Source organism: Nipponia nippon, unplaced genomic scaffold, assembly GCF_047370975.1.
Source record: "Nipponia nippon isolate SJK-2023a ecotype South Korea unplaced genomic scaffold, ASM4737097v1 scaffold_16, whole genome shotgun sequence".
Classification (NCBI taxonomy): Eukaryota; Metazoa; Chordata; class Aves; order Pelecaniformes; family Threskiornithidae; genus Nipponia; species Nipponia nippon.
In genome coordinates this window covers 288,937-316,183 of record NW_028262332.1, presented here as the reverse complement: position 1 = coordinate 316,183, position 27,247 = coordinate 288,937, and the positions used below count along the sequence as shown (strand labels likewise).

The window sequence follows — 27,247 nt, the reverse complement described above, 5'->3', positions numbered from 1 at the left end:
CTTCACCCTTAAGGTGCCTCCTGCCACCATACTGGTCAGGCCAGTGATGACTCTTGGGCCGTCCAGGCAAGCTTTTATTATTTCCACCATTTACAACGCCGCCTCATTCCGAGCAGGCGAGCACGAAACCTACACAACGCGGTTTTGGCTTCAGTCAGTGATTTGGCCTTTTGCTTTTCTTTTGATGCTTGATCGGGGCGGGTGGGACGCTTCAGAAGGGTGAATTTCCACCGTCACGGCAGAGGAGAGCACACTTCCAAACGGCGCAGACATGGCCCAGCAGGCTGCTGTCCTCGTGTGCTGGCGGCAGCCCTGCACCCCGCCAGAGGCCGTGGGGACGGACGCGTTCACAGCTGTCCGCCCGCTGAGGCTCCCGAGCGCTTCTCCCGTGCCCTTTCCGTCCCTGCAGATTTCACCCAGCCGTTGATGATGCTCGCTTCCAGCTTGCGCACCTCCGTGACGGAGGGGGGGTCGGCTGGATTGTGTCCTCTGGAGAGAGCAGAGCAGTGTGAGCTAGGCAGCGGCTCCTCGCCTCTCGCCCCGGGAAAGCCAAGCCAGGGAACCCAAGGACAGAGGTTATCTGTTTTGTTCTTCAAATTTATGCCCTGGAAAGCGAGCTGCCGTGTCACACCCCCCAGGAGGGGGGGAGGCAGGCTTGAGAGCCCTGGGCTCTCCCTTGCATTGGTGCCTGCTGCACTCTGCTCCAGGCCTGAAGGCTGGTGGCTAATGCCAAGAGACGCTGGACTACTTCACCTGACTGGTCGCTACAGGCTGTCGCACGCTTGTGCTGATCCCTGTGCAAGAACACGTTGTAGTGAAGGGATGTGAGCTCAGCGCCAGCTCCTGCACGGCCCGGCTTCCCTGAGGGCTGCCAGAGCCCCGTAGCGGGGAAGAGGATTGCTCGCTCAGGCTGCCGCAGCCTGGTGTCCGGTCCTCTGTAAGCACCGCATCTCCCGGTTCTTTGGACCGGGCTAGCTAAGATCAAACACCCAGGGCAGCAGGGTTTTGTCAGCCAAAGGAGAGTTCAGTACTTACCGGAGATCCAGGTGATGAGCACCTCCTTTAACGGTCAATGCAATCAGTGACGGACTGAGGCTGCTATTTATCTGGAAAGAAAAGGAGCAGAGACAAACTCTCACCAAGTTCCCGGCCAGAACTGGGCAACAGTTCTGAAAACTGGGAGATGAGCTGGGCAGGACGGAGGAAAAGCACGGGAAGAGATCCTTGGTATGGCTGATTTTGTGTGCATGGCTAACGGTCCCAGTGAGCCAAGTCATCTGTCTCCGATGAAGTGAAGGCTTCCCCCCAGATGAAAATGAAATGAGAACACTCAGCCTGTTCCCGTCCAGGCGGCTGGAAGTACCAGGTTCCTTTAGGCCCATGCACCCGAAACAGCCTGGTCCTTTTGCAGCTGGGATTGCCAAGCCAGCCTAAACCAAGGGACTCCTGCGTTACAGTCAGGAGCTCAACCAACTCAAAATCCAGTTCTGGGTCATTTTTGGTTTTGAACTAGAGCTCTGCCACCACTCTGAAGTTATGTTGAACCTAAGCCAAAATATGCCCTGGTTTGAGTTGCTGCTTAGAGCAACCGCTTGGTTCCCAAAGTGCTGGGACTGGAGAGAGCAGGGAGCACTGGGCTGGCAGCACCGCGACACCGAAATGCGACGGGTTGTGGTGCTGGGTAGGGAGGCTCCTGCTGTCTCTGCACTAGGGAAGCCACCTTTGCTGCACCAGTGTTCCTGGCTGATGGGCACTGGCCGACGTGTCCATCGTTAACGTCCTGAGGCTCCGGAATGGGTCAGCATAAAACAGCCGCTCGCAGAAACTCAAACTCAAACGGGCTGAATCGCCAGCGCTGCTCTGACAGGGAGAGGGGGGCGGCGCAGCCCCTGCAAAGGCGGCGCTCTGCTCGGTGTCAGCAGCGCGCGTGCTTACCCCGCCTCCGGCCCACGGGTCCAAGTCACCATTTGAAAAAATGATGTTGCTCGCACTTTTCAGGTCTGAAATTCAGAGAGAGACATTTGAGAGGCCTCCTTCCTGCCCATATACCCAAATGTGCTTGGCTACTGCAGCAAACATGGCCAAGAACAGAAAACACAGGAGAATAAAAGAAATTCTTGGCAGTTTTTAGGTTTTCCACTTTGTCTCAAGGAGGTACAGGAAGGTCTGTTTGGCTCAAGTCAGCACAAGGCTGCGATGTTCTGCCAGGACGTGTTTGCGTGCTGTGCCTGTCCCCAGGGAGCTCAGCTGGGCAGAGCGGGGACAGGCAGACGGCTACAGGGTAACGCGAAGGGGCGAGCAGCCAGCACAACTCACCTCCTCCCCAAAAGTTCGTCTGCAGCCAGCGTGCTCGCGGCCTCACGCGCCATTTGCTCTGGCAGTATTGCTCTCGCATGGCCTCCGTGAAGGGCATCTCGGGGAACATGTCGGTCACGTTGTTGCTGTTGAAAGTTAAGTTGATCTCGGTGCAAACCTAAGAGAGGTACGAGAGCTGTTGTGGGGTGGGGGGAGCACCAGGGCAGGAGCCGACACCTGTTGGTGTCTCCAAGATCTTACCTGGTAGTCCCAGGCCTCGGCGTCTGAGCCGATGCCGCAGCCCGTGGGGTCAGCGCAGGACTGGTACAGCCGGTATATGTCATAACACTGTGCCGAGCCGGAGGAGTTGTAAAACACCCCTGCCAGGTGGGAACACAGCACAAAGCCAACCCATCAGCACCTCTCCGCTGTCTCACTCGCTGCCTCCCGCACAACCTCGCGGCCAAGACCAAGCAGAGGGGCAGCGATCCCCGCCAGCACACGTGTAAGGCTGGGGCAGCGCTAGCAGGGTCTGCACCGGCGTCAGGCTACGGTCCCAACTTTCTGCCAAAGCTTTTACACGGTCTCAAGCCTGGCTGCGCAGTACCCTTCGCTTCTGCTGTATCCATGGGGAGGAAGGGGGCCAAAGCCAAGCGACTGGCTCGCTAGGCCTCGGCAGAGCCCCGGCCTCCAAGCCCTGCTGCACCCAGGAGCAGGCCCTGGAGAGGACAGTAGCTGAATGCTTCAAACTGAACGAGACACAACTGCTGAGACCTTCCCACCCCCTCCCTGAAAGCAGCTGTCGCCTGAATGCATCAAATTTAGTCCGAAGGCCAAGGGTGGCACGTCGCAGAAGGGATTTTGTTTGACTGTTGTTCAAGAAGGGAAAGACGGCGTGTGCAGGCTTGCCCCGATGAAAGAGCACCTGACCGGGCGGTCCAGCGAAGCATAGCTGGGGAGCTGCTGAAGAATGCACTGCTTTTTGTGCGGACGGGTCGTGACCCCGTAGCGAGGAGGAGGAATGCGGCTACGCCAGTGGCCCTCCGCTGCCGCCAGTGTCACAGCCCGCAGGCAAAACCCACAAACGCTGTGGGTTTTGTGCGATAACCAGCACCAACAGCTCCACTTGCAAACGGCTCCGCACGGCTCTGCAAGGCAGACGGTGCTCTGCCAGGCACCGGGCAGGGGCCGCGGAGGAGGGAGGCTGCTACAGCCGCTGCCTGTTGGGTGGCTCTGTGGCGCGGGCAGCACAGCCTCCGCTCTCTCAAAGCTGCTTTGGCCGCAGAAGACCGCACAAGAGATGCACTGAGTGCGCGCAGCAAAGAGTCCTGGGGCTGCTCCAGGGCTAGGCACCTTTCAGAGCAATGCTGCTCAGCTCGCAGGCCGGCACGGCGAGGCTCGTGTCCGACACCTACCTGCCGAAACTCCTGGAAGGGCTGAGCAGCCTTCGCTCACAGAGCGTGCTGTGCGACGTGACGCTGGAAGCAGAAGGGGTTTGTTTTCCAGCCCACAAGGTCGTTTTAGCGTCAGCAAGTAACTACTGCAAGATCCTGTTTGTTGGAAACTTGACAAGAGCGGGGAGCCCGGATGGTAACGTCCGGCTGAAAGCCCTCAGTGCTGCCGGGCTGAGGAACGTTCTCAACTTCATTTACTCCAACAAACTGGACCTCTCATTGCAGAATATCGAGGAGACCTTCAAAGCCGCAGAAACCCTCCTGGTTCGGGAGGTGATCAAGCTGTGCTTTCTCTTTCTGGAGAGTTGCTTGAACTGCGAGAACTGCATGGATGTTCTTAACATTGCTAAAAAACTCGGCCGAGCAGAGCTGAGACAGAAAGCCATGTGCTACGTGGGGCAGCATTACAAACAGATCCTGGCTGATCCTCAGTGCTTGAAAGACCTGGACCGAGGAACGCTTTGTGAAATTTTAGACAGGACCGACGCCGAGGGCTGCAGCGAGCTGGAGCTGTTCCGAGCCGCTGTGAGCTGGCTGCAGCACGACCGCACGCGGCTGAAAGATGCAGCAGATATTCTAAGGCGCATAAGATTCCCTCTCATTCCTTTAAGGGATCTGCAGAGTTACGCCCAGGAAACGCCTCTTATGGGGCTGGATTCAGGCTGCCACAGGTACCTGCAGGAGGCTCTGAATTACCACTCCCAGCTGTACGCGCAGCCGGTCCTGCAGACCCAGAGCACGAGCCTCCGCTCCGGTTCCACCGTGCTGCTCGTCGCTGGTGGCAGAACCGCCGACAACAGCGTGTGCGGAGAGATGTGGGCTGCAGACCGGAGCTGCAGCACCTGGCACAAGGTCGGGGAGCTCTGCGTGCCAGTGTACAATCACTGCGTCGCCGTCATCAACGACTTCCTCTTTGTCATCGGGGGACAGCACAAATTTGATCCCACGGGAAAGCAGCCGTCAAATGAGGTAAGACACAAGAAACCTTTAGCCTTGGAAAAATGGCTGGGTGAGGAAGGAGGGAGGGAGCGAGGGAGGGAGTCATTGGTCTTGCCCACCGCAGATCTCCCACCTCTACATATTTCTGAGTGCTCTGCGCAGTACTGGAAGCCCTTGGGAATACAGCTTCCAAACTCTCTGGGAAGCAACCAAGGTCCTGCCCTGGTCTCACCTTGCCCCTACTGTAAGTTGTCCTCCTAATCTGTACACAGCTTCCACGGTGCAGGGTCAGCCAGGTCCACGTCAGTCCCGCAGCCCCACGAATGCCGCCCCATCCCCATTGCTGCTGCCATGGGGGTCGTGCTCGGGAGGCACGGTTAAAGCTGCCCACTTCACTTGAGAACTGCTCCTTCCTTGGTTTTGCCCTTGAAAGGCAAATCTCCTTTAGCTCCCAGGACCTTCCCCTTCTGCCTGGAGAACAGACTTGTGCAGGATTTTATGTTTTCCTAGATGGCTTCAGTAAGCTTGCTAGAAAAAACAGCGTATTATTTTTCTTTCCCATGCTCCCGGGGGCTTATTTCAGCCTCGTACTTGGTTCAGCAGGGCCACTGCAAAGAGCAGCGCTCTTCCACTGCCTGGAGGCAGCGCAGCAGCAGCGGAGCCCAGGACGCCGAGGCAGCAGGGCCGCGGCACCGGCTGCGGGGCCACAGCCCAAGCTCAGCACTCGCTGCACGTGGTTCTGCAGATCCTGCGCTTGCTCAGCGACCTGGGCTTTGTAACCAGGGCTGACAAAACAAGCCTGGGGAGGTATTTACTGCTGAAGAAGGCGTGAGTGGAAGCCCAGCCTCAGCAGAGGTGCTGTGCCCCTGGGGCGATGCCACCAGGCTCCGGGGAGGGGAAGGGAAGTCCTGCCCTCTCCTGGGCGAGAGGCGGGCAAAGCTCAGCTGCTCTCTTTACTTCACAAACGGTAGCAGAGATGCAAAATGTGCTTGTTTAAATCTCACTGAAACAAGTTTTCAGCTGACGCATGCTAGCTGGTGTTTGGAACAACGGTATTTCATTAAGCCAATGTGTTTCACCTCCTGCTTGCTGCAGGCATTGGAATTCATCTACTTTGTTTAATTCTGTAACAGTTTTCAGACCTGCAAAGTGTCATGAGCTCTCAATGCGATGCTCATTCAGCCTGGCTTTAACTCTCATCCCTACCAGGCTGGTATCAACATCTTGGGCGCTGGCAGAGAGCAGTGCTGTTGCTGCTCCCCTGCCCCCAGGCTGCTGCATGGGATCGTGCACTGAAGGAAGGTATCAGTTTGGTACCTTTTCCAGTCATCGGTATCACACCACAATCCCTTCCCGTGACCTCAGGGAGTGGCTGTCCTAACCCTAACTCTGTTGTGATGTGCTGAAACATGCTGACGTACGGTTGGACTCGACGATCTTAAAGGGCTTTTCCAACCTAAATGATTCTATGATTCTATGACACCCTGTTCCCAGACCCCCCCCGAAAGGCCATAACTGAGCCTCTAGCTCCACTGGGGAGGCTCCGCTGTGTCAGCTGGCTGCTTGAGCCTGCCCATGTCTCAATATAAAACGTTTACCAATTCTTGAAGCCACAGGAGATGCAAGCCAGCCACCCGCCTTCTGCTAACCATCACCCATCTCCTGTGATCCCAGGTTTACCGATTTGATCCCCGCAACACTTCCTGGCTCCAGGTCGCCAGCATGCTGGAGAGGCGGACACGCTTCCACGCGGATGTGCTGTCTGATCGCATCTTCGCCGTGGGCGGTGGGACACTGCTGGGGACCCTCACCCGCACCGTAGAATTGTACCAGCCCGCTGACAACAAGTGGGAGTTTGCAGCTCCTTTCCCCACGCCTATTGCTGATCACGCAGGCACAACCCACAAGGGAATCCTCTACATTTCAGGTGATAGAGCTAGTAGACAGCAGCATATTTTCATATAGTTTTGCTGATTTTTGCTGGCATATTAATGTCACAGTCTAAGCCTGTGCCCACACCAATAACCCCCACAGCTCCAGTGCCCCTTTCCTGCTGTGCAAACCAGTTACGGCCAGCCGGCATCACTGCCCTGATCTGGTCTGGATTAACTTCAGTTGCACAGTTGCAACGAAGGGCACTTCTCTGGGAGGGACTGCACACCCGAGGCCCCGGGGAGGCAGCACGTGGGCTCTGCTGCCCCGGCGTGCACCCCGCTGGCGGCAGGGCTCCCGCGCCGGCAGCGCAGACGTCTGGAAAGGAAGGATAACGGTTCAGGGGGGGCATGGCTGAGGCTCAGGTTCAAGTCCCTGCTTTCACTCAGCTGGGCCACGCTGCCACAGGCAGCTCGCTTAACCTCTGTTGGTCTCAATTCCCACCGGAGAGCAAGGACAAAACTGCCTCACAGAGCTGCAAACACACAGTAGTGATCTAGGCTGGATAACACCATACCCTTGGGCCTAAGATCTTGCCTACCTACAGCATTCATTTCCTTCTAAACCAGCGGGGCAACTGCAAATGTGATTTGGCCAGCCCGCAGCCCTGCCCGAGCAAACTGCCAAATTACGAGCATTACTTCGGTACAACTTTTAAACACAAGCTCCACGTACAGCGTCCACGCACAGAGAGCATCCAAGCCCCAGTGAGCTGGGGCTTATGGCCAGCCGGAAAAATCATCTCCCTTGTTTGCACAGACCCTTTGCAGGCTGGAATTCAACAGGCAGGCAGGCAGCTGGAGACATTCCCCTTCCTTCTGCAAGGAGCTTTTATTTAAATATATATATTGGTTTTGGTTTTTTTTCCTCTTTGAAATACCTAAGAAGCTCCGGTTTAAAATTTCACACCGCATCAGCTCTGCAGAATGGTGTGCAATTTTAAACCGGAGCTTCTTAGGTATTTTAAAGAAAAAAAAAAAATCAGCTCTGCTGATGTTTGCAGGTTTGCTGGATGTCGGAGAGGAGGACGGACAGATTTTCAAGACTTCCTCTTTCCTTCTAGGGGGCTTCTCTGGGGGTAAAACCTTACGAGACACCTACAGCTACCTCCCTCGCCTCCGACGCTGGATTGGCAACAGTGCCATGGCTTTTACCCGCTGTGATCACGGGATGGCCACAGTCAGGGACAGGATCTTTTGCATCGGAGGAAGGACACTAAAAGGAGTAAGTTCATTTGCTCTTATAATCCCCAAACTGACCCAAAATGGGGTCTCTGTAATGGGGCCCTGACTGGTTTATTCCAACAGGTTGGCTTCATTATTTTTGGTCTCTTGGTGGACTGGCAGGGTTGCGAGTCAGGCCCACAAGCTTAGGAAAACGAGCCTGCCACTGCAGTTGAGTGCCTTAGAAGCTGCCCTGTTGCCACACTCCATTTGCTGGAGTACAAAGGCTGTTCAAAGCATTTTTTTAAGTAGAGAAAACATAGGGTGCAGCCTGCTAACACAGGATAACCTAAGTGTAAAACTGGTCACGTACCTGCCCCAACACACTGAGCACCCGGTTCTCCTTGTTCGAGCTGAGAGGGGGCGAAACACCGGCAGACGGGAAGAGGAATGGAGTGCGGTGAGGACGCTAGCCTAGGTTTTAGGAAAGATGGGCTCAAGTCCTGGAATGCAAATGAAACCTCTTCAAATCTGCATTTCCCATGCCTGAAAGAGGAGGGAGAGCACTGCCCAGCCTTCTGGGAAGAGACCTGACAGGGACTGGAAGGCTCATTCTAGGAGAATCCCATTCCCTGAAGCCAAGAGAACTGAGTTTTCCAAGATCATTCAGCAATTCCCATTTGAAAGTGGAAGGACTCAGGGCCTGGCCCCACGACAGGTACGGTTTCTTTTGAGGGAATGCAGCCATCTTAGAGCACTTCATTGCTCACTGAGGAAGGGACAGAAATCTATAAAGAGAAACCGCACATCAAGGCTGACGTCAAAGTCCTCCAGATGACACAAACTGGGTTATTGCCCACAATTCAATGCAATATAGCCCTCTTTAGACGATTTCCTTCATAATGTGTTAAAAGTCTGGAGAGCAGGCAGGACTTGGGCTATGCCAGTTCCAGCAGGTCCCTGGGGCGCCTTGCTCAGCTCACTCCTCTGATTTTCCAAGAACAAAGCTCCTTTAAAGCCGCGCCATTCTGGCATTTCATTCAGTTTCTTTTGGGGCTCTGAGTGCTAAATGTGGATTGAAAATCTGGCCCCTTGAGCCCCACGGTATTCAAATAGACATTGAGACTCTGGTTTCCTTTATCGTGAACCAAGCCAGCCTGATGTGGCAGTGATGCCCACTCGAGGCGCGATACGATGGGTGAGTGTTGGTCTGGTTCTTTGCAGGCGGAGGAATGGATTCACGTCAACGAGACGGAGTATTATTGTCCTGTAAGCAACCAGTGGACAACGCTGACGCTATCCCCGTTCAACTGCTGCCAGTTCAGCATCACGGCCCACGGGCCTACGCTCTACCTGGCAGGAGGTGGGTCGCTGCAGCACATGCAGAAAGAAGACAGCGTTTTCCTGTATGACACAGAGGGATGGGTATGGAAGAAAGCCAGTCCCCTGCCTAAAGCTCTGGTGGATCATGCCTCTTGCATGATTAAGCTGCCCCAGGTGAACGCAGCTGGTGAGACAGGGAGAGGCACAAAGTGCTCCCCTGCGGGCAGGAGGAAGAAATCTACCCTCAGCTTGTTCATCTCAACGAAACCAGAGTCCCACTCTGCCTCAGAAAAGAAGTAGGATGGGAATATGTCAAGCAGATCTGACAGTGTTTGCCAAGACATTAGCATTTTAACAACTCTTCTAGTTGCCAGCCAAACATCTTTAGCAGGGATTTGGAATTGATGCGTTTCTGACTTGGTGCTATCACGGTGACATGCATAATTTGCAAAAAGAATTCATTCGCAATCCTACTAAGCTGCATTAAACCCATAAGAATTCCTTAAATCAATGTTTTGTCATTCACAACCTGTTTTTCTGACTAATGACCAATGTAGAACTTATTTTTAATGAGCAACTTGCGAGATTTTATGAGGAAGTCTTCAAAAGAGCTTTGAATTCTCTCTCTAATAATTTCCTTACAAACACTGCTGGCTGACAAATTAAGTATTCACAGAGATAAGCATACACAATGTATTTAAGACTGTCTTGCCACTGGATTAAGACCGCGGGGCACTGTGATGACAACCTTGCCCTCAACAAGCAGAAGAAAACTTCCTTCAGTGAACGTGCATTGAACCTGTGACTCCCCGAGCCAGAGTACAGGTAAACTGTTAGAAAGGAACCAAGTACCTTAGAAGTCCACGTCTCACGGACAGTGAACAGGCTAAGGGGCTGCAATGGCTCAAAAATCTGATGCGGATAAGTTTGGAAAGGTTGAGAGAATGAACCCATGGACCAGCATGGGACATCCCAATGGACAAAGCCAATATGGGGCAAAACGTCCCAGTGGGGGATCGGAGTCATACCAGCTCCCACGGTACACAACCCGCACAACAACGCGAGAGCTCTACTTACAGGTGCATCGAGAAAACAGGGCGTTAAATAAAAGACCAAACTGGTACGATTAACTCACCAACAAGAGCAGCCAGGCCTTGAATTGGGTCTCTGTGGGCAAGGATTTGTTCGCAGCCAACCTGGATGAGACACATTACAGGCAAATTGCAGACAGGACAATTAACAGCCTCTGCTCCGTGGAAGGGCTACGCTGGAAGATTCATTAAAATTATCACTTAGGTATTTTATGGTTCAGCTTTTCAAGGGCCTAATGCAACAAGTTTTTGGGTTTTTTTCCCCCTCCCTTTTAGCAACAAAATACATAGCAACAAGGAGACAGGGCTAGGACAGACTGTTCCTTTACCAAGTTAAGCAGCTGCGCAGAAGCCACAGTGATACACAACAGTTCCTTCCTCCTACAATCAGAATATTTTCATGCCCTTCTCAAGGGGGGGTAGAATAATTATTTCCATTTTACAGGTTGTTAAACAGACCCTAGAAGGGAACTGGATGCCCAGTGGAGCCAGAGACAGCATCTCCCGAGCCCCCGTACAGCGTAGCCTGTACGACCTCTTGCACAGCATTTTGCTCCAGGTAGGACTCGAACCATCAATGCCACCGGGGGCGAAGGCCGGCCCGTCGGCGGGTGGGCTGGAGCGCAGCAGCGCACCGCAGCAGGAGGCTGACGGCACACCAGGTGAAACCAAGAATTGCAACAGCAACTGGTGAGCTGGGATCAAAGCTGGGACCTTTCAAAAGCAGCTGGTGTCTGAGAAATCTTTGTAGCCCCCCAAGAACCAGGCAGGCCCCTTTCCCACACTTCACCATCTCCCGCTCTCTTGAAAGCTCACAGGCTTCCAGTCCCCACAGCAGCAGACTTTTCTCTGCTTTATTCTCCGAGGTATGTCATCCTCCTGGGCGATACTTAGAAAGGAGCCTGACTTTTAGATCTCCATCCCTACCCACCAAGAAAAATACACCTATGGAAGTGTATTGAAGCAGGCTACAACAAAACTACCTTTTTTAAAAAGCTACAGGTTTTTAGTGTTTAAAAGCTGGAGTCAACAAGCTCGCACAGGCCTTTGTGTAAGGTAAAGGCAGAGCAGGGTAGGAGTGGCTCCAGCAAACCCTCCCCGACGAGCCGTACGGCAGTGCATTTCAAACACAGCAGTCACCGTCACAGAAAAGTTTAAAATGTGTAGATCTGCTGTCAGAGTGGAAGGGCTGCAACATCCACCGCCACCTCCCCGTCACCGATGGTGCGTGCCTGATGGCGTCCCCGGCTGCGCAGCCCCCTGCGCTCCCGTCACCGAGGCGTGCATCAGAAACGGCGACTCCCATCCGCGTCCCCGTACTCACCTTCACCGGATTGGCAGGGAGGTGACCCATGAAATCGGTTTTGTAGGGGTAGTCCATCATGGCCATCATGGTGAAGGCATTTCTAGCAAACCCAAAAAGCTGGTAAACATCCTCCTTGTTAGAGATCTTATTGCACGTGGCCATTTTGCGGCTGATTTCATCGTAGGCTGCAGAAGGAAGGAAAATGAAAGGCACAAACTTCAACAGAGGAAAATAATACCAGGCTTCAGCATCTTGTTTCAGTCAGGAGTACAGAGATGCCGTAACGCACAGATGAGGTTTCTAGTGGGAAGGACACATTATATCTAAATTTACACACGGGTGGATGTCCAGGCACAGCCCTCCCTCCGCACAGCCACCGACACCTCGCTGGGAGCCCAGAGAAATCAGCGCCCACTGAGACAGAAGCAGTCCTGCTGGCACGGCGAGAAGAGCAGCTTGGTACGAGCCCATCGTCGCTGGTGCCCTGCCTGGCTGCGCCCTGCTCGCCCCCGCGGGCTCCCTCCCCGGGGTCTACTCTGCTCCTGCCTCTCATGCAGGAGAGCAGGGGACAGCGTCCAGTGGGATTCAACTGTGGGAAGAACTGGCAGGAAAAAAAAAAATAAATAAAAAAAGAGCTCCTTGGGAGCTGGGTGCTTCTGCAGTAAGAATTGCCAAGTGAGAACAGTCCCCACAAAGAACTCCTGAGACGTGCCTTCAAACTTCAGTGTGATGCAGAGAGGTCGGCTGGAGTCAGGAAATCTGTCTTTTCTCTCTTTGAAGAGATTCCTTCAAGATGCACTCGTGTACCTTTGCATTTCTGTGGGGGAAAGCTGCTCCCTTCATTTTCATCCTCCGTGTTTTGGAGTCATAGTTCCCGTCTGTCCCCATCGTGCTCTACAAGCTGCGTGCTGGAGCCCAGCTGTCTTTACTGGGAAACCCCAGGCCTGGGACCTGCCTCTGGATACTCACTTGAGAGCCTACGCCTTAAATAAAACCACCTTCTCCACCCCGCTGCAGAAAGCATGGTCCCAGGTAAACCTCGAGGACCTTGGCTATTTAACGGTAAGACTTTTCCTGCTGTGACCCAAAGGAAATGGCGTTTTGGACCCCCCGGCTCCTCTGGGCAATTCCAGGACCAGCTCCTGCAGCAAGGCGGCCATCGGAGGCACACAGCCTTTGACATGCAGCACCGCGGACCAAGCCAAGCCTTGAGACAGACCAAGAACCCACCACAGCTGTTCCAACACCACGCAAGGCTTCCAGGAGTCGCTGCCTCGGCCCACGATATCTGCTCTGGCCTACGCGGGAGACGTTGCAGAGATCTTCACTGGTCTCTGTCCTTGGCTTCACCTAACTGTCCAAGGCTGGAGATGAAAGAGATGGTGATGGCTGCTTCAAGACCTCGATTGCCTTCCAAATTTCTCAGGTATGTACGGTGAGCTGAGCCACGCAGTTGTCATACCCACCTGACCAGTTCTCAACAGTGTGGGCGTGGAGGACAAGCATCTGGTGAAACACGAGGCTTTACCAGCATAAAATGCAGGTGTTTTGCACCTGCAGGTGTTTTTGCATTTTGGTGCAAAGACAGTTTCATGAACACCGTGCAAGCCCCTACACAGATGCATTCATTTCGGTGTCAGTTACTAATTTTACTGCTAACTGAAACTGTTCAGGAAATCAAAAATCGATTGCGCAGGCAGGAGGAGGCAGCCAGGTGGGCACTTGCGTTGATTCAGCTGAACCAACTGAAGACCTAGCTGAAGTAAAGCTGAATCAACTTTTCTCCACGTGGCTGGGACTGCCCGCTGGCTGCCCTCGGGAAGCCATCCGCAGGGCTCTCTCTCCTTACCTCCACTCAGGCACAGATCCTTAATCTGCTGGAAGGCTTTGCGGACAGCTGTGACGCAGCCTGGGCTGGACTTCTGAAAATCCTGAAGGGACAGAAAAGACACGGGACTGTGGTTGCACAGATGAGATACGGATGGTGGCTGCCCTGGGAAGAACTGCCAGAAGTACCAGGGGATGACAGGGGTTACTGGCCCACTGGTCAGACCCTCGTTTGCGTCTCCAGGAGCAGCGACACCAGTGCTTCTGCCTTGTCCTCCAGACAATCAGCAGAAGGCAACAGCCTGCACAGTGCAGACCAAGCAGAAACTGTTTCACCAGGTCTCGCTGGGACGGGCTGTTAGACAAACCACTTGGCACTCAGTGGAGCCATTAGACTGGACACGAAGCAGTGAGAAGACGCACGCCTTGGCTGGGACGTGGGAAGGGGGTGCCAGGCTGCTAGGCCCAAAAGTTTTTTGGTTTTTTTGTTTTTTTTTTTAAACACACGATAATGTCCTTCCAACTGCACTTTGTCTATGAGAAGGAGCCATGGAGAAGTCAGTTATGCATGGAGGGCAGAGCACTGGTTTGGGAACAAAGACCTGCTTTTCTTCTTAAGCCTGCCAGTGACCTGCCAGATGACCAAGAAGGCCACGTCCTTTTTCTTGGGAAAAAACATTACTGATCCTGAAAAAGCACTTTAAGGTATGTTTGAAGAGCTGTGGCTGGCTCTGCTGGTGGAACAAGTTGTTTCTCTCACTGAAGGCTCTAGCAACCCAAACTGTTTCTCCTCTGTCAGCTTGTTTGAGATCTGCTGGCAAACAGTGCTTTGTAATAATAAGAATTATTAGGGCTCTTCTGAGGTCCCTTTGCCCTGCTAGAGCAATGGCTAAGTAACCACAAAGCACTAGCTAAGCATTTTTCTTACAAAGACCCAGCCTCAACTAAAAGTAGATTTGGGACCTTTCTTTTATTCCTAACCCTGCCTTTGTCTGATAGTTCAGCTTAGAGAAATCACTGTGGCATTTTCCACAGTTTACCTGGGCATCCCGTTAGGGGTTCCAAATCTCCTTCTGGATGTGCTTATTGATCTTCATCTACTAATGGCTCTAATCGGAGCGTGGGGATGGATTGGCCTGGGACAGAGCAGCAGCTCTGCTCCGGCTGCCGTGATGGCCGAGCTCCCCGCTAGGCAGTGCTGGACCACCGCAGCGCACTGCCCTGCGCGCTGAGGAACCACCACCCATTCCAGTTCTCCCCGGTGCGCTGAGGAACCACCACCCATTCCAGTTCTCCCCCCCGGACCCTCACGGACCCAGGAACAGTTCAGCTGAGCCGTCGCAGAGGCAGGAGGCATTACAGCCATTCCAAGGAAAGCTGTTCCCCCTCCAGGCCGCCAGCTTTTCTCTTTCGAATCACACCTAATCCAGATGTCTGAACTGATCTGAAGCTGACGGCCTGCCCAGCCCCTGCAGCAGAAACCTCACGGGAAGCACGCACGGGGCTGCATGTGCAGTACTCGCACAGGGGCTTTCTGCCCGGCCGCAGGCATATATAACCTAGTCTTATGCAAATGCCTTATGCAAAATCAACTTTCTGCCCTTTGCTCACTTCCCCTGTGAGCTGGAGGCTTATAAAGCGAGCTGGAAAAGCTCAGTAAAACTCCCAGGGAAAGCTGCTTTGAGACAATGCGCTCTGACTCACGGGAAGAGCGAGCTCCTGCAGTGATTCAGGAAAGGTTTGTGCCTTCGTTAGTATTAACAGCTCTCAGGGGTGTTCTCTCACCAAGGAGAGCAATTGAATTCAGATTTCAGATGCACAGATTGCTTTTATGCAAACACACTGAGGGTGGAAGGAATTACTTTGAAAACAACACAAAGTGCTTGCTTAGGATCTCAGCCTGGAGGTCGGCTTACCGCTGCAGAGAGAATGCATTTTAAAATGAATTGGGAAGTTTTTTCACATGAAAAGGTCAAAGCCCTAATTTCAGGGGTGTGTAATGACTCACAGCACCTTCACAGCTGAAGCAAGACAGAGCTATCAGCTGAAGAGGGCTTCTGGGAAGGAACTGGCTTCAACCAGGGACGAATTCCCACCCTTAGATGACTAAGATTTTTGGTTTTAAAATGTATAATTTTAAGACAAGATGTCTTTTATTCGCTTATCCACTTAGAGTTTCAAATGCTATTGTGTTTATTTCCATATGATAGTCTCTTCTTTACACTTACTGGTAATGCTCTGTCCTGTACGTCTCTACACTGAAATAAGGTTTTCATATATGTAAATAAGAGCAGAAAAATCACAACACGGTCAAGTTACTAGAAATGGGAAAGTGAATCCTTAGTGGTACTAAAGGTGCTGGAACCGAGTTGCGCTGCTCATTAGAGCAGCGCCTTTGGGCCCGGAGCTGCCACGGCTACAGCAGGGCTCAGCCACCACACCTCCAGCTGCCGCTTTTCCTTGCGGATTCCCGTTTAATCGCATTCCCTGCCCAGCACTGATGCTGTGAAGACAGATGTCTACTTAAAGACATGGAAAAGGAAAAAAATCCAGCCTTCTTAAAGGAAAAAAACAATGCTCCTGAACAGAGATGCTACTCACTGCCGTTACGTCTCTGAAGAACTGGGTGGGGTCTCCAAGCCCAGCCACGGACAACAGAGGAGCACTGGCAGCTAACGCTCCGGCCACAACGTTGGGGTATTTCATCCTCATGTAAGCGCTCAGCATTCCTCCGTAGCTGCCACAGGAGAGACAAAAGGAGTTATTTCCTTTAACAGACAGCTTATAACACAGTAACTCAAAAGTTCAGGCCAGCATTCCCAGGCTCACCTAGCCCAAGGCAACGAGAAGCTTATGGATATCTGGCAGATGCCATCCTCATAGAAAAAGATCCAGTTATGGTCAATGAGCAGCACACAACGTGTCTCACCGGCCTGACCCCAAACACTCACACCAGCTCCGGTGGGAACAGAGCAGCCCAGTTTGCTTCTGCAGCCAAATGTAAATCCTGCCTCAGTATTTAACTCCGCACCATCCTGAGCGTCTCCCGACACCGTTGGCGCGGAGCCACGCGGGGCTCGGGTGGAGCTGTCACAGTGGGGGAAGGAGGCACGTTTTGCACACAGGATTATAAAGACGAGCCAGGCTCTTGGCTGGCTCTGAGCAAAGGGCGGCCCTGAACACCGCAGAATATGCAGCCCTCTCTAGCGCTGGGAGGCGGGGAGTATTCTCCCTGGGCGCCCCAAATAACAGCTGCACAGATGATCAGCACAGATAGAGGGAAGGGGAGGCACTACCAAATACCACAGTAAAACTCAAAGCCATCTTGGTAGCTTCGGTGCCAGGGCCACAATCTGCAGATATCAAGGGCTGCTAGAGAAACCCAAGGTGACACAAGTCATTCACGTGCCGATGTTTGTGGAGTTACTCTGAGGTCACTCCCAGGGGTGGCAAATGACACCCCCAAAACGCAGGTAACACCCGGCCTGAGTCCAGGCTTAGAGGTATTCAAGTCTCCCTCCCCACCGCCTCAAGCGGGCGAAGTAAATACCACTCCCGCATCACCCGCACGTAAAGCAATACGCATTTCTCTAACCCTGGTCTTGGAAACAGGCGTTAGCTGAAACCTGCCACAAGTAATTTCAGGTTAAAGTTTGGCAAAGTTATAAGCAACAGAAAAGGGTTTCTTTTTTTTCCTCCCACGGGAAATGCTGTGCTGCTCCAACCCAGTATTTCAGTACTCTTCATGTGGGTTTAGTGCTGGTCAGGGCTGCTGCAGACTGAGCTCTGATTTACCTGTACCTACCGTGCAGCCCAGCCAGCGGGTCTTGCCGAATCCCTCTCCCACCTCCCCACCCCAGGACAGCTCCTGGCCCCGTTACACCAGCTGCTGTCCTGACGGTCACAGTACAAACAACACCCCTGCCATCACCAGCCCAGCCACCGCCACAGCGAGCTGGAAGCTTAAGGATAACTGTCGGGTCAAATGCTTTTTAGCTCACTGCAACCGAATTAGAAGGCCTGTACTTGGTGGAAGGGAAGCATCCCTCTACTACAAGCGTGGGGAGCCGTGCAAGAGCCCGGGACATCGCACCGACACAGCTGCAACACAGCAAGCGCTTTGGGGAAGGAGCGACCACGCAGCAGGTTGCAGAGCAGAATTATAAAGGAGCCTACAATGCAAATGGCTGGATGTTGTTACAGAGGCTGTGTTTAACAAAAAGCTGGGTGGCCCCTGGAGAGAATATTTTACCAGTTATTAGTTTTCTGTATTTCTAATGTAAAACGTTCTTATCCTGCAGGAGGGATTTCCCATTTTCTGCAGTTCTGGCTGACTCGTATATTGAAGATGCCCATAAACACCCAGTCAGTGGTGCTTCCCCAAAGCAATCACAAATTGAGACTAATTCTTGACGGGAGAGCTGATTGGGACCCGGTGATGGGCTCTTGGGAGCTCAGGTGCCGGCACATCCGCCCTCTATCAGAGAGCCTAAAACTCTGCCTTTAGAACTTGCTTGAGAGCCAAACAGATCTATGAGACCAGCACGGCTGTGGCTGGGAAAGGACGCAGGGAAGGGAAGGAGCACACAGAAGCTTTACCTGCCTCCAAAAGCAATGACGGGGCAGTCTGCAGCACCGTACTGCTGCTTAAGCTCAGTAATTAGCACTGCATAGTCAGCGAGGGCTTGCTCCACGGTAAGCAGATGAGTCTTCTTCAGCTGTGTTGACTCAAGTCCAAATGGAAGAGACTTCCCATAGTACCTCTGAAAGGAAAGAGAGACGCTGAGGAAACGCTGCTGTCACGGTCTGGGTCTTCTCTGTTCTCACTACAGAACCGGGATAAGTGCGCACAAACGGGACGCGATGACGGAGCAAGTGGTGTCCTTTAACTTGTTTGGAACGGAGGAGGTGCCTTGTCTGCTGCATCGGATAAACAGAGACCTTCGGGACACGTCCTGTAGAGGACGGGCAGTCCACGACAACTTCAGTGGGTGCCAAGTGGGCCCTCGGCACACGTCTCTCTCCCGAAATCCCCAACTAGAAAAGGCGACAGGGTAATCTCTTCATGCATAAGCTGTGGAATAGTAGCTTTAATAGAGTGCTGTGGGAAAGATTGGCTTGGGACTTCACAGGCTAGAGAGATTAAATGTTATCCAAACAAAATAACTCTCTAGTCCAGTGTGGAGTTCAAGGCCTGTGGAAACGACTTACAAAAGCACAGGTCTAAAGCAAATACACCAAGGCACAGGTTTTACTGAAACAGTAGTCTGTATCCTGCATTGCCGGTAGGCATAGTGCAAAAAATTCAGAAGCCGTGGTTCTGAACATGGTTCAAGTAAAGAAGAGCTGCTACCATGAGGAGAAAGCTTACAGCAGGTATACCTCAGCTTCGTGGCAAGAGATGTTATTTTTCTGGACCTGCAGAAAGCTGAATTCGGTAAAACTGAACAGAACAAGACTCTGTGTATGTACGCATAATAACTAAAACACTCACATGCTCAGCAAAAATCACAAGTGCTTGCTGTTCCTCTGCTAATTCAAATATGAAGTCAGAGTTCTGAGCAAAAGTCCAGATGTCACCTTCATTGCCAGTATAGAAGAAGATGGGTCCAAATCCTTTCTTCCAGAACTTCGCTGAGTGAGACAATTGACAGAAGCAAATTAAAACCAAAACAAGACAAAAAACACGAGCATGAAATGACTCTACTTTTGGTGAGTTTGAGCAGGAGCTTAACAAGGAAGAACTCTGTGAACGGGCTGATCCCCGAGACACGAGCTGGGGAACGAAGGCGTTAGGCCAGGCTACAGAAATCTCTCATTTGAGTGGGGGGTAAATAAGAGCTTCCATGAGCTCAGCACATGGCCTGGAACGTCTGCTTCTGCCTGAAAATCCCTAAAAATCTCAGTTCTGCAAGGCATTTGGAAACAGCTGCCCCCCAAAACAGTGATTTCCCATTTATATACCCTTTTTAGCCCAATTCATCCCAAACCACTTGCACAGATCATTTCTCCCACAAAATGGATGTTAGGGAATCGCCTGCATCTTTCTGCCACTCCTGCTGTGGTGTATAACGTAGAGCCAAGCTGTAAATCACATATCACGAATGGTTTGGGTTGGAAGGGACCTTCAAAGATCATCCAGTTTAACCCCCCTCCGTAGGAAGGGACACCTTCCACGGGGCCAGGGTGCTCCAAGCCCCGTCCAGCTCGGCTTCAAACACTTCCAGGGATGGGGCACCCACACCTTCTCTGGGCGACCTGTGCCAGTGCCTCACCATCCTCATAATAAAAAAAAGTCTTCCTTATGTCCAATCCAAATCCACTCTCTTTCAGTTTAAAACCTTTGCCCCCGTCCTGTCACTACAGGGCCTGGTCAAAAGTCTCTCTCCGTCTCTTATCAGCCCCCTTTAAGCACGGCAAGGCCGCAATCAGCTCTGCCCGCAGCCGCCTCCTCTCCAGGCTGAACACCCCCAGCTCTCAGCCTGTCCTCCCAGCAGAGGTGCTCCAGCCTCTGAGCATCTTCGTGGCCTCCTCTGGCCCCGCTCCAACAGCTCCATGTCCTTCCCGTGCTGAGGACCCCGAGCTGGACGCAGGGCTCCAGGGGGGTCTCCCCAGAGCGGGGCAGAGGGGCAGAATCCCCTCCCTCGCCCCGCTGCCCACGCTGTGGGGGATGCAGCCCAGGAGATGCTGCTGCTGATACCCGTTATATATGTAACACACATATATCTCTGATATGATCTGTCATATATATATATGACGATAGATGAAGATGAGGTGCTTCATCCTCTGATCTGTTTATAACTGAAGGCAAATTGAGACTGGCAGGACAAGCTGACCCATGATGCCAATACTTGCTTATCTAACAAACGGTTGCTTTAATGCCTGCTGGCTTTAACAAACATTTGGTTTTAGCTTAAATTGCACAGGAATTAAGAGGAATAATAAATTGCTTTCCTCAACGATAGGCCTCAGGCCGTCAGTTAAACGTTGATTTCAGCACATTGCCACATCACCCGAAGGGACCCTCCAGCCGCGGTTGCCCTCCAGCCGCCGCTGCAGCACATCACGTGAGGCCGCTGCCGTTCACAGAGAGGCCTGAATTTAATTCTTGGCATTCTTGACAAGACTTGCCCAAAGCAGGATTTGGTTTGAAAACGGGTTTGAAACCCTTCATTAGCAAAAGTGCTGCTCTTTGCTACCAAAGAGGCTGCATTTGCTTTTGGTATCAGGTAGGAAACAGAAGCGCCATCTTTACTCTGGCTTTTCTTCTGATATGCTTCGTGACTCCTGGAGTAAACAACCATTCACAGGAGCCAAAACCAAACCAGACAGGTTGCTTAAAAAAGTATCTATTTTTAGATTGCAGTCCTGGGGAACTGCCAGTTAACCTCAAGACAGTCAGATGCCTGGTTGTGAAATAGTAGTCTCCTTCAAGTTCTTGCTGACAATCTGAGAAGTCTCATATTGCACAAGAAGCAGTAGAGGGGAAAGGAACTACTCATAACAATTTTGGGTAAGAAACTGTTTGTAAACCAGCAGAACTGCAATGTTAATGTTTCGTTCCTCACAAATATTGTTCAGCTCTGCCCAGGACGCACAGATAAAACATAACACTTGAAAAAGAAAACACATAAAAGTTATGCAGTGCTTTAAATCAGGTGATCCCAAAGTTCTGTTCAAAAAGGGCCACTTAATTAGTGAAATTTCAGCCTTAGGTGGGCTATCAAAATTCACTGGTGTTCCCCTGTCTTTGGGCTGAACTGATCCATGAATTCACGCTCGGTGACACCCACGTGACGGTGCAGGTGCTGAGCAAGCTGCAGAGCACGGGGTGACGTGAGGAAGGCGAGATGCCGCGTCGGAAGCCCCAGATGCGGGCGGCCTGTGAGGCAGCAGCCGGCAGGCGCCAGGCTGGGCAGCGCTCTGCACCGGTGCTGTTCACAGCTCCACCTTTGTTCTCTCCCTGCAAATCTCTCCCTGATTCCTCCGAGCAGGCAGGACTGAAAACCACGCCACACTGGTTACTGAAATTGCTGCCTTTTAGTCACATGCTGTTTAGAAAAGCCTCCTCTCTCTTACTGTGTGTTGCACAGAAGACAACTCATTATTTGGCCAGAAATGAAGACGCTGCCGGCTCCTTGCTGGAAGCCCTCACTGTTCAGCATGGCTTAAACTATCTAAAGTTGCAGGGCTTTAAATAACACAAACTCCTCCTGGGTCAGTGGTCATCTTCACGCGTAAGAATGATGGGTACAGAGTGCAACATTTGGGTCACTATTTGCTTTTCCTGCCGCATTCGGAGCGCCGAGTTGCACTTGTAGGCGATGCTGTGCACAAGCATGGCAGGCACAAGTATAAACTGGGAGAGGAGTGGCTGGAGAGCAGCCCTGCAGAAAGGGATCTGGGGGTGCTGGGTGGCAGCAGGCTCACTGGGAGCCAGCAGCCTGCCCTGGCAGCCGAGAGGGCAAACCGCACCCTGGGGGCAGCAACCACAGCACAACCAGCCGGCCAAGAGCGGGGACTGTCCCGCCGTATTTAGCATTGGTGCGGCCTCACCTCGAGTGCTGTGTGCGGTTCTGGGCCCCAGCATTTAAGAAGGACGTGAAGGTCCTTGAATGCATCCAGAGGAGGGGAACGAAGCTGGCGCCAGGGCTGGAAGGCATGGCCTGCAAGGAGCAGCTGAGGACTCTGGGTTTGTCGCGTTTGGAGAAGAGGAGGCTGAGGGGCGACCTCATGGCTCTCTACAGCTTCCTGAGGAGGGGACGTGGAGAGGGAGGTGCTGAGCTCTTCTCCCTGGGATCCAGCGATAGGATGCGTGGGAATGGTTCAAAGCTGCATCGGGGAGGTTTGGACTGGACATTAGGAAACATTTCTTTACTGAGAGGGTGGTCAAACACTGGGACAGGCTTCCTAGAGAGGTGGCTGATGCCCCGAGCCTGCCAGTGTTTAAGAGGCATTTGGATAATGCCCTTAATAACACGCCTCAACTTCATCAGCCCTGAACTGGTCAGGCAGCCGGACCTGATGATCGCTGTAGGTCCCTTCCTACCGCAACAGTCTGTTCTACCGCCAACTGAAGACACACGTGCATGGAGCCCGCCCCGCTGCAAGCCCAGCGCAGCTGCTGCTTCTGGGCTGCTCTTGCTCCGCAGAGGCCAATGCCCACGCCTGCAGCCCAGACCTCGCGGCCAGAACGGCAAACTGACAGGAAGGAGAGGAGGATGCGGAGGATGCCGGGGGGATGACTGGCTCCACACTCAGCTCCAGCTGCCTGCTGGCTGCTCAGCACAGCTCCCTCAGCACCAAACGGAGAGGCTCTGCCTCAGCGCAGGGGCAGGCAGAAATGGGGCCCTGAGCCACAGCCAGGCCCCGCCACGGCCGTGCCCAGAGCGGCTCGGCCGCAGCACAGCCCCGGGACCCACCTGAGACCAGGTACCGCTGCGGGAAGGTCTCGTTGCCGCAGGCCTCGAAGCTGAAGTGGTCCCGCACCTGCTGGAAGAGCCGCTCCTCCAGGCCGGGCCCCGCCGCCCGCCCGGCTGGAGGGGGAACCGTCAGCGCAGGGGAAACCGCCACCCGGCCCGGCCCTGCCGACCGGGGCCCGGGGGAGCCCGGGGCAGCCCTCCGGCACCCCCCGGGCCGGCCGGGGGTCCCGCCCAGGGGGTCCCACCCGTGGCAGGGGCTCCGGCCCGGGGAGCAGGGAGGCGGACGGGGTCCGGCCCGGGCACCCACCGGCAGCGGCCGGCGGCAGCAGGAGGAAGAGGAGCGGCAGCAGCGTCCCCATGGCAACCACCGCGCGCGCCTCCGCTCCCGCGCACCGGGCAGCGCTCCCGCCTGGGAAGCCCGGGCAGCCGGTCACATGACTCCGGGGCTCTCGGCGTCACGTGGCGACCTCCCGCCCCCCTCCCCCCCTCACGTGACCGCGGGACCGCCGCGGGACGCCGCCATGTTGGTCGCCGGGGCGTTCCCCGGGGCCGGGCCGATGGCGGCGGGGCCTCCGCCCCTCTGAGGGGCCGGGCCGCGCCTCGCAGCTCCCCTTCGCCCCCCCCCCCGGCCCCCACGGCGCCGCGCCTGGTGCTCGGACCCCAGCTCAGGGCGGAGGACGGTGGAAGCCGGCGAGGCTCGGGGCTGGGCCCCGCAGGCCTGGGGGAGCTGCTGGGCGGGGGGGGGGCGTCCCCGCCGCGGCCTCGCTGCTGGCCTCTGCTCTTCGAACCTCCGCGGCGTTCGCCTCCTGGTGCCGCAGGGCTGCGGCCCTTGCGAGGCCGAGTGGTGGCACCGCAGGTCCCCTCCGTGATGGGTTTGCGGGAGAAGGAGGAGCGGGAGCCCGGCCCAGCCCGGGGCCGCGGCTGCTGGCCCGGTGCCCGGGGGAGCTGAGGGAGCTGGGAGCGAGGCGCAGGAGATGGGGGCGGGAGCCGCGGCCCGGTTTGTTGGCCCGTGTCCGTCGGCGGTGGGAGCAGAGGAGGGGAGGCCTGGGGGTGCCCCTCGCTCTGGCGGGAGGGTGTAAGCGCGTGACAAGAGCGGAGCGTGTCCCCGCGGCGGTGATGCACTGGTGGCCCTGTGGCTGGGCGTACTGGGGAGAGAGGGAGCGTACGCTGCTCTGAGAGCAAGTCAGGAGCAGCACGAAATCGCGTAATGGGTGATTTCTCTAGGTTTTTGGTCGCAGAGGGAGGCCACAGCAGGTACCCCAAAGGGCCCGCGGCCCTGAAGGAAAAGGGGAATGGAGAAGGTCGCGTTGCAAACTGGGCAGAGCTGCACCTGCTGGTGTGGCTGTAAGTGAGCTCAGCAGTACCTGTGATCTAGCGTGATCTTACGCCAAGCGCTGTATAAACACGCAACAAAAGGCCTGGTTTTACCCCAGAGGGTCGGCACGTTGTCAGCTTATTCGCAGCGTTGCAGACACTTTACGTGAATGTCACAGAAGTTGGTGTTTCATAAAGGAAGGGGTTTAGCTTACTGAAGACCAAAGGAGCTGCTGTAGGAAGAAGACTTAAAGGATGTGATCGTGGGTGGGCAGCTGCAGCGGCAGCATTTTCACACCTACTGTTACCGTCTGCAGCCACATAGTGGCAACCACAGCATGCGAGATGGGTCTGGTTCAGGCGGTCACCAGATAACAAAACCAGGTGGAAGTCAGATCTAGCCTGTCTTGGCACGATGAAAGAACAGCACCAGGCTCCAGCCGTGAGCGAGAGGCTTTGGCCAGGGCTTCTCTCGGGCTGAATCTGTACTGAGGTTCCCACCTGAGGAGGCACAGGGATCCTGCCTACTTCTTGTCTGAAACTTGCATAAGATTATCCCTGATAGCCCGGTCACTTGGTTGAAAAAATGGTTTTTAGTGCGTTAGGACTTAAACAGTATTATGCTTGCTTTATGAATTTTTCAGGTTTGTGCTTTCAATAAAGTGTCATTGTAATTAAGACTTTGAAATCCCTGATTTTTTTGGGGCTGCTGCTTTTAAAACTGTTTCGGCTTCTTGTTCCTGAGCAGGTTTATTGCTGCAAAGGATGAGGCTCAAGCGACTTTCTTACCACTCCCCAGAGAGGAGAAGGCTGTGACATAGGAGGCTCTTCTACTTCCTAAACCACTGGATAGTCTTCAGAGGTGTTAGTTTAAAATGTGAACTGATGCAAAGAGAACTAAACACATTAGCAGGAAATTGTTTGCTTTTGCAGTAGAGAGGAAAGGCTGGAACTGGTCCTTGGAGCAGGTCCTGTGTGGGCTCGGGGCTGTGCTGCACGTAACAGGATTAAGATCTTATTTTTAGACCACTGCTTATCTAAATTCTGTCCCAAAGAGCTTTGCAGAGTTAGGCGACAAGTAATGGCTGTGAGGTGGGTAATCCAGGGCTCTAAGGGAGGAAGAAAGGATCTGCACTCATTGTCAAGCTTTAGGAAGAGGTTAGGGAAATCCATGAAGTGACACGGGCAAAGGCATTTGTCCGGGGGTGAGGAAAAGGTTTTTCACTAAAGCCTTTTGTGTAAACCAATCCTAATAAAATAATGCCTTTAAAAAGGCTCTTAGTATCTTCAGAAATGAAAATACTTGCTGGTGGATGGGACAAAGAGCCAAAGGCTTTCCAAGATCTGAAAAGAGAAGGAAATAGTCTGGTTTTGTCCCTCCCCTGTCAATAATATTAAACTCATCCAAAGATACTGAACTGAGGAGGCGAGTCCCTCCCCAGTGGTGCTTCCAGACTGTCAGCCCTGGGCAGCTCCAGCTCCACAAGCTCCTTCCGATCTCCCTGGGTCAGATCCTCCGTGGGGTGAAAGAGCTTGGAGTGACCTCTGGACCCGAACAGTGCCCTCCTGTATTTCTAGATGGCTGCATTTGTATTTTGTCTATTCATTGAAAATTATGTAAATCCTTCTTCCCTCTGCCCCAGGTTAACTGTTGCTAACAAAGTTCCTGTTTTGTAAAAGCGGGGAGATTGGACACTTGCCCTGTCTGAACTGAGCAGCATGTCTTGCTCTAATAACCTGCGGCACTGCGCTGCCTTTCCGTCGATGCATTTCTGTTGTCTGTGTCAGCTCACGAACGGCCAGTGTCGAGGTCCCGTGGTCCTAGCTGGCAGGGCGGAGATGGGACGTTCAAACGTATTGAAAATGGGAAGAGAGGTTAAGCATATAATCATTATAAACAGCCTTGCACGCAGGAGTTTGTGTAACTTCAGTTTCCCTCTTTGGAGGAAGCAGGGTCTGTGTATCTTCGGTTACAAAAATTCTCAGAGCACCTCTGAGATCAAGCAATGCCTGTTATCGGCTGGAAGGCGTCCCCAGCCGCCCTGCATCCCAGCCGCCCTGCATCCCAGCCGGCCTGCATCCCAGCCGGCCTGCCTCGCCGCCCAGCGCGGGGGCTCTTTGGAGCAGCGATGGAGGTGCGGGGGCAGCGGCAGGGTTCAGCTCCGTGGGTGGAAACTCAGCTCCCTGGTGAGCCGCGGCTGAGACCGAGGGCTGCCAGCGTTCACGCGTGCGATTCCTGAGCGGTGCCAAATGAGAGCGCAGCCTCCCTGACTCCCCTGCCTGCTGCGGTGGTTCCCGGCAGAGCCTGGCTCCCCTTCCCCGTGCTCCTCTGGCTGCTTGCTGTGATGGCATGCAACAGCACCAAGCCTTGGAGCAGTCTTGCTGCGAGAGGATACGGTGTATTTGGACACCGCGTCCTCTCCCTTGCTTTCAGCTGACAGCCTGGGAGCATCCCCTGGGACAAAAACTGCAGTGTTATTTTGGAAGAGGTCCCTACGCTTCAGCGTGTGGAGCAAGCGGAGAAAAATAGAGGAGAAGGTGGTGAAGGATTCAAAAAGGGGAGCACTGGACATTGGCCTCTGCGCTGCAGAGGCCAGAAAGGCGCCGGCGGCGGGCGGCTGGCCCTGGAACTGTGGCGAGGCCGAGGTTACCTGGCCGCTCGGTCTTGTGTGTGCCCAGGTCGGAGCTAGGAGAAGGGGGCACCCCCTCCCCGATCAGGTGCTCGTCATGGTCCCTCGCAGGCACGCGTTTGTGCTGTTGGGTAAAGAGCAGGACCAGGGAGCTGAGCCACCTGAAAAATAGTTTCCCTTTTCTCCCGTTGAATTAATTTTCTGAGGGATTGGTCTTCAGGTCTGGCCCACAAGGCTGGTGCCAGCACAGGGTGGAGGGCAGGGGCAGCTGAAGCAGGGGGAAGGTGCGGCCATGCCTTTGAGCAGCAGCTGGATTCCTTCTGGATTGCAGAAATGCCGTAGCCCAGGAAAACGCTGTGGGGCAGCTCTCTTAGCTCGCGGAGGATGTGATGTGGATGTGGAAGGCTGCAGCGTCTGGCTGGGAGAAGGCCCCCTGCAGAGGTTGTGCTTACCCTGATCGTTTTTTGGCCTGGTGGTTGTCAGAGGAAAGGTTTGACCTTGTCCTTTGCTGCTCCTATCCCTGTAGAGCACTGGGTGGACGTTCCCCGGGG

The 27,247-nt window shown here is 53.9% G+C and overlaps 2 protein-coding genes across 2 annotated transcripts; one reads left to right on the top strand and one right to left on the bottom strand.

Annotated features, from left to right (window-relative positions):
• Nucleotides 1-53: 53 nt before the first annotated feature.
• Nucleotides 54-23,214, bottom strand: DPP7 (dipeptidyl peptidase 7). The gene is made up of 13 exons (XM_087752448.1): nt 23,060-23,214; nt 22,753-22,866; nt 18,825-18,964; nt 17,930-18,093; nt 15,932-16,067; nt 13,353-13,434; nt 11,522-11,688; nt 10,242-10,302; nt 2,557-2,675; nt 2,317-2,473; nt 1,936-2,000; nt 1,036-1,106; nt 54-489 (listed from the first exon to the last, which is right to left on the bottom strand). Exons 1-13 carry the CDS (start codon nt 23,109-23,111, stop codon nt 348-350), a joined length of 1,470 nt encoding a protein of 489 aa, XP_087608574.1. The 5' UTR covers nt 23,112-23,214; the 3' UTR covers nt 54-347.
• Nucleotides 2,700-10,235, top strand: LOC148056193 (kelch-like protein 13). Its single transcript, XM_087752447.1, has 4 exons — nt 2,700-4,718; nt 6,363-6,615; nt 7,684-7,844; nt 9,008-10,235. Exons 1-4 carry the CDS (start codon nt 3,660-3,662, stop codon nt 9,404-9,406), a joined length of 1,872 nt encoding a protein of 623 aa, XP_087608573.1. The 5' UTR covers nt 2,700-3,659; the 3' UTR covers nt 9,407-10,235.
• Nucleotides 23,215-27,247: the final 4,033 nt, after the last annotated feature.